Below are 9,972 nucleotides of genomic sequence, written 5' to 3'. Positions count from 1 at the left end.
CAGACACATGGTGAAAGAAAGATTACAAAAAAAAACTATGGCGAAACTGCTCAGTTCATAGTTCATCATAGATTTATTCATGACATCTTACACATGATGCAGCACATCTTGATGGAACCATATAATAGGCCTGTTTCCTTAGAAATAATTGTGTGCATGCTCTGATTTTTTTGCAAGTGAATTTTAATCAAAAGAATTGAGAGGACAAGCACGTTCACTGCAGTAATCTGTGAAGCTTTTTTTTGGAGGGGCAGTCAAATATTTGTTACATTTGCTTACACACAGAAACAATACATTAATCTCATACGTCATAAACATATTCCAAGGGCAAGATATTAGTGCACAAGATGTATCTACGTGCAAATACATTTACAGCAAGACTTATTCCACAGCGCAACGAAATAAAAGGGCATGGAAAGCACTCACAAATGATTTCGAACTTTCGCCCATCAAGTTGTTATTCTTGAGAGGTCTAATAAAGATGAATTCATGAGCAGGATTTTAGTGTCGGTTCTTCTCGTTGCTCATGTCGAGGCCGCAGAATAAAATCACAGCGGCAGTCGTGGTACAGTCAAAATAAAAATCCAAAACTACCAGTTTTCTTGCGTTACACTGCACGTCAGAAATTCTTGCGTGAATCTGGAGGCCTCCACTAGGACATCCCTCATAATCAGATTGTGGTATTTGCAAGTAAAACTGAATAGAAAGGACATTGCAAGTCTAGAGCTATTCACGCTAGATTAACATGGCTGTCCTCTCAAAAAGCAGTGACAATATTCAGTGAACAAAATGTGAGTGTACCTCATTCCTTTTATACATCGCATTCTCTTGTGAGCTGCTTTAATATCTTAATATGTTTAATAGGTAAGTACTGGGTAACCACCTGCAAGTTAAAAAAATGTCAACTCTGCTATAGTGACTGTCACCAGCCAGTCATCTTTAAGGTTATATAGTCTACTCGTCTGATTACTAGTTTGTTGAGACTTTTAGAATTGAACTCTTAGATGCACATTCACCTTGGCTCGTGCTTCTAGAGGCTGGCATGATTACTCTAAAACTTCATCACCGATACAGAAAATAATATTGTGACATAGAAGTGAAACAATTAGGTTTGAGGCACATAACTATCTCAAGATGTGCCCCGACAAGTGATGATGATCATGTATAAATGATGAACTAGTGCCTGATAAATACTCGCATTATGCACAGATAAATAATAAAAAGTAAAGAATAGAAACAATGCACAACACAATAGATTTTCCTAGCATGCCTCAAGCCACACAAGTATAGTCTTTCATTGAGGTCGGCTGTATTACTCTAGAACATTGACCATTAAAACCTATTCATTATATAAAAAAAAAAACAAGTATGCATTAAAAATAGAACAGTTGCCTATAAATGCACTTTGCACGGCCAAAACAGAAAATAATAATGAAAAAAATTGTGAAAATACATTGGAACCATTGCACTGTGTGAAGATGGGTGACCCTGGAGTAAATGGATGTGAAGTCTTCTTTGGGAATTGGTGCGCTACAGTGGATCAGTGGCTAAGGTGCTCGGCTGCTGATGCGAAGGTCACGAGTTCGATTCCGGCTGTGGCGGTCGCATTTCGGTAAAGGCAAAGTAGTAGAGACTTGTGTACTATGCGATCTCAGTGCACAATAATGAACTCAAGATGATCAATATTTCCCTAGTCCTCCATGACGGCATCTCTCATATTGTGATTTTGGGACGTAAAACCCCATATATTCTTTGAGAATTATCCAAGGAATGCGTAAAAGGATAGTGTTCTGTTGTAAGTTGTAACCTTCGCACAGAACTACGTTTCAAGACAACACTGGCAGAGTATCTTCACTGTAGCGGTAGCACTTGGTGCGTGTGGTCTTGCAGTTATAATGCTTGTCTGGCAAGCCGAAGGTAGCAGGATCAAATCTCGACCGTCATGGCCGCATTTTTAATGGAGGCAGAAATGCTTGAGGCCTGTGTACCTAGATCTAGTTGCACGTTAAAGCTAGTTGAATTTTCAGGAGCCCTCCACTATCTACTTCGTCCTGCATAATCGTATTGTGCTTTTGGAATGTTAAATCTCTGCAATTATTACAGAACCTGATGCTTGAAATACATATTTTTTTTCTCACTAGCACAAATGCCATGAATAAGAAGTGGACACATGGCCGCACACGCGTTTTTTTTTTCTTGCATAAATGATCCAAAGACGAATTACGTGCTCAGCTCATGCACTGTGCCTGGGGGTGCTAGAGGTCTTTTGTAGAGGCAGAGGCATGCCACGAAATCATTCAGGTGAGCCATTTGCACTTTCATTGTCAAAAAAATTATTATAATAAAAAAAACTGAAAAAGGGTCTTGCATAGTAGCTACATACATGATTCTGAAGTTCTTCGGAAAAAATACCTTGTCTGAAAAAAAAACACACACACACATGTTGACGAGTCGAGGACACTACAGGTCCCTTGTTCAATGAAGAGCATGCAAGAGGGCCTGACTATGGAATGAGTGGCGCAGAATGCACATACATATTTCCGGGACATTACCCTGCGTCCGGTTAATTGCAGTTTTCGTCATTTGAATGTGTAATGATTCTAAAAGTAGCTGTGTCGATAGGCGCTTCTCTGTTGCATTTATGCTCGCAGAATCTCAGCCGATGATGTGGTTACTGTTCAAATGATGATCTGCCAAGACGTACGAGCTTGCATTGCCTTTCTTGACATGGTTCTGGTTCTGCTGGATTCTTCATTTAAAATTTCCAGTTTCACCTACGTAGGATGCATCACAATCTTTGCATGGTATCTTGTAGATAACCACCTGAAAATCTTTAGCTTTCCAGGCGGTCTTTCACGCGTGCAAGTTTCTGCTTTAGCTTGGTAATCGGCACGTGTGTGATTTTTACACCCTATGTGCCATACACTCTTGCAAGCACCTCACTGACGCCTTGCGCGTAGGGTACAGCAGCATGTTTTTGCCTGTCAGCTTCACGTACCTCTTCAGGGCAAGCAACTGAAGACCGCAATTGTTGAGTCTTCAGGAGCTGTGAGGGGTAACCATTGCTGCAGAGGTCTTTCCTTACCACAGCTAGCTCTCGCTTGCGCAGACCAGGCTCAGAGGAGATGCGCATTGCGCGAGAAAAAAAGAGCTGCGGCAACTGAGCGTTTTTGACTTGTAGGATGCACAGAGCCAAACCTTAGGTATCTACCCATGTGGGTCGACTTTAGATACACACTGATTTAAGCCCTTTGGCTGGCCATCTTAGAAGAACGTTGGGGAAGGCAATTATTCTTTTATTTTTTGTTCCATGGTTCAAGGGCGACGTTAGCACAGGTCAGAAAGCACAGAAACAAAAGCCTCCATTGCTGTTCTGAACTGCTGCTTGTAAAATTGTCCGTTGAAAATAAAATGTTTTCCATGCAGAATTCCAGCACCCAGCATAAGTTCTCAGACTCAAAGAGAATATGTAAAAGCAGAGATGCATCAGTGCCAAGTAGGTACTTGCAATACCGAACTGTGCAATCGACGGGTACGCATGTGAAGTACTGTGTCTCAATAGAATTCCAAGCAAAACTTCTCCCAGAGTTGTGCCCCGCCGCAGTGGTCTAGTGGCTAAGGTACTCTGCTACTGACCCGCAGGTCGCGGGATCGAATCCTGGCTGCAGCGGCTGCATTTTCGATGGAGGCGAAAATACTGTTGGCCCGTGTGCGTATATTTGGGTGCACGTTGAAGAACCCCAGGTGGTCAAAATTTTTTGAGCGCTCCTCTACGGCGCCTCTCATTATCATATGGTGGTTTTGGGACCTTAAACCCCACATATAAATCTATCAATTACCCAGAGTTGCCTCCATGTTTCACATAAGAGAGTATAAGACTTGACGGTACTTCTTAATTTTCGCCACAGGCTAACGTGAAGGTTGTTTAATGAGTTTGTGGTCTGCAATAATCATGGTCGTTCCCTGTGTGTATGATTAACATTTCTTCTTCTTGATCTTGGGACAGATGCCGCCTCTTGATGGCGTCTTGCTGCAGCACTGTGGGAGGATGACCAAGTGCAGGTTTTCGTTTACTGCATTTTGGTGCTATATATCTCGGCTGCTTTTCAGCGTTCTTATTTGCGGGCACCACATCAGATCTTTTTTCTTGGGGCTGTTCTGGATTTGCAAGCTTATGCTTCGCAGCATATTTATACAGGTCTTCTTGCATGCTTCCTAGTTCTTCTGATGTAACTGAAGGGAGCTTTTTCAATAGCCCCTGAAAAGTGGCTTCTGCCTGGACTTTAAATGACTCGAGTTTTTTGGCTCTTAATTGTTCGCTCTAATGCTGCTTTGTACCCTGTATTATTTTCTGAGCACTCTCCATAAGGAAACTGGGGTCATCAATCATTGGGCAGCTTTCACCCTCACTGCTCTGAGGGAACGCTACACAGCTGGCTGAATCTTGCTGTGACTTGCGAGACTGGAGCTCCACTGAAGCGACTGCATGAGTGTGCTTGCACATGTGCGCATGCATTACATGATCAAGACATGTGCTTGCATACATGTGATGGCAAGCTTCGCATTGCTTGCAGTGGAGCTCACAGCCAGTGCAAATCACTTGTGTACTCTCTACAGTGTAGTGGGAGCCAGTCTTGCTTTGCGATTCTACTTTTTACTGACCATCTCCAACTTTTACTATGTTTGATGGCAGAATTTCAAATCCTGTTTTGTGCATCTTAAAAATTGCAGTCTTTCGATGGTCTCCTTTGCCTTTCACAAGTGCAATCGCCCTACTGAATAATTTGTCTGCTGTGAAGCTAAATAATACTAGTAGTAGCCTGTCAAGCCACTGGTTTACCTTGCCAGCAAAGTAAGAATATTTCAGAGTCTTGTGCATAGCCTCTATGTGATTGTTCGTAGTCAGGCCAACATTGCTCCGGTAGCAGTAAGCCCATTGGTGTGCTCTTGCAGCATATGTCCTTGCAAAATATTTCATGAACTTCTCAAATTGCTCCAGCTCTTTGGGAGTGAGGCTATCTGTTTTTCGCTCTTTTGATCCAAGGTTTAGAAATGCCTGCAGCATCTGTTCAAACTCTGTCACATCCGTGCATTTCATCAGAGTATGTAACACGTCTTTCACGGTGCTTCTGCACTCTTTGTTGGTAATTGAATTTATGTGTGTGTTCCAATTACGCAACACATGCCAGGCACATAGTAACCGCTTTGGCAAAGACCCCATCACTTGATCCCATGCATTCCCATAGACTGGAGCATCATCTGACATAAATGCCTGGCACTGAATGACACCAAATTTTTTTTGAATGGCTTCAAAAAATGTTGCCACAGTTTCTGTGTTCACCCTCTTAGATATGAGGTAAGCACATGAGATTCCAGATCCATCTTCAGCTATACTGAGCAGGGTTGTTAATTGGAAATTATATCTGTTTGTTCCATGTGTGGAATCAATGCACAGTTTTTGTGTGCCTAGCCTTGCACAGGAGTTGCATCTGTGGGAAGGTCATTAAAGCAAGCTTAAAGTTTTCGTCATTCTCTCTTGGGTCACCAACCTTCTTGTAGTAAAGAAGAGGACAGTGTCTGTCTTCCTGACTTGCTTTATCCAAGTCTACTAGGTCATTATTTGCCTCCTTTGCCCCATTATTTTTAGTCATTTCAGCTATCCACATTTCAACACTTATAAAGTCATCCGGGTGTCGCTGCTCTTGTTTTGTAATCTTGAATTTTTTGCTGATGTTCCGGAGGTCCTCTCTTCTGACTAGATTCATCTGGTCCCTTTTTGTGGATGAGTATGCCTGTATTTTCTGCAGAATGATTTTGGGGGGAACTCCTTGTCCAAGTTTTCCTGTGAATATAAAAAAAGTTTGAATAACCTCATGAGAAACCACGTGTGCTTCAAATTTATTTGGATTTAGCCATATGTGCTTTATGAAGGGTCATTGCAAAATGAAAGTGATGATGAAAGCAGGCATGTCAGGCATTTAAAATGATTCCATCTATAAAATGCTTTAAAAATGCATATTATTGCACGTGAGATAACAGCAAGTTGTTATACAAATTTGAACATTCATGCTTAGATATTTTGATTATTTGGAATGTGAAAGCAGTAAAATCTTCTTTATTAAAATGAGAAATAACCTTGGTTATATCCAAATGGCCACTTTAATTGTAACTATAGTAACTTCTTTTGCCCTCTGGGTCAAATTTTTTTAAATGCAAGTCAAATAGACAGACACAGAACTTAATTGTCCTAAATGCAAGTGACTTTTTTTGTTTACATAAGCTCAAAGTTTAGGCATTATTTTCTTCTGTGTCTGTTGGAATATTTTTAAAGCAGGCAAATACTTATAGTGATCTTTCCTGCCATTAGTGCACTAGTAGTTAAGTGAAGTTGAGCCACCACATGACGGACTGGTATTTGGTACAAAATATTTCTCTTTCCACATTCTACATTCGCTATAAACGAATAACTGAAAATTGCAATTAAGAATTCTATAGTTTTGGCTGTGCATCGCAAATATGAGCATAAACAATTATGATATAAGACAATAGAGGACTACAAACACTGCGAAGAGAGTGTGCATAGTGCCCACAAGCCAAGCTCCGCTAAAGCAGCTTGCTTCTTGTGCTCATGGCAGTATTCCCAACATGACCCCATTTCTTCCTTTTTGCTGCACTTCACAGATTGTCACATGACACTCAGTCCTAGTTCCTTTTTCTGATCCTTCATGATAGACATACAGTTCATACAAACATTTTCGTTGAGCTATCATAGATCATGCAATCATAGATCATGCAAGATCAAGACAAGCTTTTGACCATATGCAGGGCCATTTCAAAAATTTCAGGGAGGCCAGCCGAAGAGGTTTCTGACATTGTAAAATATTCAAAAATGAATAAATATAAAAAATAAAGTCAGGACCTCTGGACTAGCTTTGTGCCTTCTAAAGTTACATGGAGTTTATTTTTAAAGAGAAACTAAGAGATGTTGACTTTGGCTAAATCAATAGACAAATGTTCAGCAGCATCAACAATCAAGATCATTGAAAACAGTGCTCTGATAAGTGAGAACATAAGGTGAACATAAGTGAAAAATGAGACCTTACCAGTAAATTTCACCACCATGCACAATGTGCTACGCCATCCTTGTTCAAATAGTCATTGGTACTCAACTACTGATAGTCAATGGAGGAGCTGCTATCTCATCATCTAGGAGCATATCGCTTGTGGTGCACTTTAAAATTTCACTACTTCCACAATGGTACGTGGTGCAGACAGTAGACTAGATGGTACTTGGACTGTGTTAATATGGTTCTCTTTTTGGTCTCGAAGACATTTCTACTAATTTCAGGAGGTGCAACACAATTTTTTCTGTAAATACTGCTTGGCTGAATTTGAAGCATATGCCTTGTCAGTGAAAACAATAAGATAGCCCTGGAGAGTCTCTGTGCCCTCTCATGTCCTTTTCCTTCTGACACATTGGTACTCTTAAAATACTTTCAATAGTCCATTGATGCTATTTGCCAATGTCTTGATTCTCTGTGGGCCAAATCAAATGCTTGCTATTAACCAACTGACGAACCCTATGACTCTGTGCCATAGTGTCTTGATTGTAAACACCGAGTGTGTGCATACCATCTTTTTTCAGAGCCTCGTGGTTGTAGTGGTTCCAAAATGGGCTGCCTATTTACCAGTCCAACCTTGGGCACTCTCATAATTCCTGCACTTAGTTGAGCCATTAGTGTCCCACCTTTGTTAACTGAGTGCGACCGGCTTGTCACACTTTTCTAAAAGTGCATACCAGCTTCTATTTGACTGGCTGCAGCAATTTTCAGGACTGACTACACAAACATCAATTGTGTGTGTGTAGTGATTTTTATTGTAGCACACACTCCAATTCGAAAATCAGCATTAATTGCTGTATGCTTTAGGTGCAGCTAATTACTCCCATTACGAGGTCACCCTAGCCAATGTATACCTGTCGCAGGTCCCAGGACCTTCACGTGGGCTAGGCATAATTGCACAGCAGCTAGCTTAGGATCAACTGCATATAGGATCGATAGGAAGATTAGGATCAACTGCATATAGGATCGATTCCTTTGTTTTGTTTGTGAACCAGGTAGACAAGCAGAGTTCACATTTCACTGTTCTTAAAATTCTGTTTACTTAACACTGAGATACAAGAGTAAGGTGCCCCGCTGTGGTGCTCTAGTGGCTAAGGTACTCTGCTGCTGACCCGCAGGATCGAATCCCGGCTACGGCGGCTGCATTTCCGATAAAGGCAGAAATTTTGTGGGCCCATGTGCCAAGATTTGGGTGCACGTTAAAGAACCCCAAGTGGTCGAAATTTCTGAAGCCCTCCACTACGGCATCTCTCATAATCATTCGGTGGTTTGGGGACGTTAAACTCACATATCAATTAAGGAATGAGGCGAGTTTGCATATGACGAGCAGTTTTCGCCAACTCGGCTACCATTTCATGTCCCTTGATTCTGCAGTGACTGGGGACCCACGCATATGCCACTCCATGATTCGACTTCGTAGTTTCTGAAAGCTCTTTTAGCATCGCGTATACTGTATGCACATCAATAGGTATGTCTTGAAAGTGGCAATTTCCACACATGCAAATGCTGCCAGAGAGTCTGTAATTATGACCCACTGTCTTGGCATCGTTGATATAATGAAGCTTATGGCTAACAAAATTGCTATAAGCTCCGGTGTTGTTGAAAAGGAGAGATGCATATTCTTCACATAACTCAGGAATTATAAATGCTGATGTCGCAGTCTTTTTGGCGACGGGGCCGTTGGTGTACACGTGATGTGATTTCAAATGCTGCGCGGCAATGATTGGCACGTGATGCTTGCTGCGAAGTCTTCTATAGACGTTTCATTAGTTGGAAGCTCAAGCAGCCATGGCGGGTAATTTAGGTCTATTGGCCAATGTGTTGACACAGGAAGTCATAAAATGTAGTGTTGGTACACACTGTATATCTGCACTCCGGTGCAGTTCTCAATATTTGATATGAGTGGATGTGAAGGGTGTTGCGTGTCTAGGCGGAAGAGGTTCCAACAGGTCTGCACATTTCGAATTGCTATAAAGTTGGGTTCTCGTGCCTCTGCCCATGTCAGAGAACTTGATGTTGCCTGTGAAACCCCCAGACATATGTGTAAGCTTCATGCTTGTAAAAGTTGAAGTCGGCGTAGAGATGTGGAGAACTGGCGTGAAGTAGGCAATCTTCAGTCAGATTACTGCACAATGGACGTGGAGTATAAATGCAGGTGGGTGTACCACCCCATTTTGTTCCCGCTATGCGACAAATAACATTTATGGTAGAGTTCATTTGATTTGCGAGATCAGCAACATGCAGACTCCATACGAGTTGGTGGTCTAAGGTAACACCAAGGAAGCACTCTCAATTCCCTTATGTTTCTAAATTTAATACGTTCTCAGGCAAGCGGTACGACAGCCACCATCCGCTTCCCCTGCCAGCCGTGAGTGATAGCAGAATCCTGCAGTACCTCTGGGGATATTCTCAAGTGAAATTTTGTTATATGTTTGAAGCATTAAAGTGGATGAAAAATCGCTGCTATTTTTCGTCCACTTTAATTCCTTTCAATTTAAGGGACAATTATTGCACTCTGTTAAAAAAAAAAACAAATAATGCCCCGTATGCATTCCTTGGCTAATTCGTTTCTTTATTATGCACAGCAGTGGTGTCAATGGGAGTAGATACGATTGTTCTTGAACACCCTTATTTTAAGTGGTTAGGAGGTTGGACATGAATGACAGCTGTTTACAAATTTTATATAATTGAGAAACATTCACTCCAGTCAGAACCAGTCTGCGCAATGTAGTGCGATCAATATCGCATGACAGCTCGCATCGAATTTTTATGGGATTAGGTCCGGACGTCCGGGCACCCCGTCAATTTTTTTACGTGCTCCGTCAGAACAGTACCTGTCGGGTCGTAAATG

At 41.6% G+C, this 9,972-nt stretch overlaps 1 protein-coding gene across 1 annotated transcript; it reads right to left on the bottom strand.

The window, feature by feature from the left end:
- Positions 1-4,244: 4,244 nt before the first annotated feature.
- On the bottom strand, positions 4,245-5,500 carry LOC142803073 (uncharacterized; the record flags this gene model as incomplete). The annotated part of the gene is made up of 1 exon (XM_075888183.1): positions 4,245-5,500. A coding segment is annotated over one exon (846 nt), but the record flags the coding sequence as incomplete, so codon positions are not given.
- Between the last annotated feature and the right edge of the window lie 4,472 nt (positions 5,501-9,972).

This window comes from Rhipicephalus microplus, chromosome 3 (genome assembly GCF_043290135.1).
Source record: "Rhipicephalus microplus isolate Deutch F79 chromosome 3, USDA_Rmic, whole genome shotgun sequence".
NCBI lineage: Eukaryota > Metazoa > Arthropoda > Arachnida > Ixodida > Ixodidae > Rhipicephalus > Rhipicephalus microplus.
The sequence above is the reverse complement of the archived record's forward strand: the minus strand, read 5'-3'. Positions and strand labels throughout refer to the sequence as shown.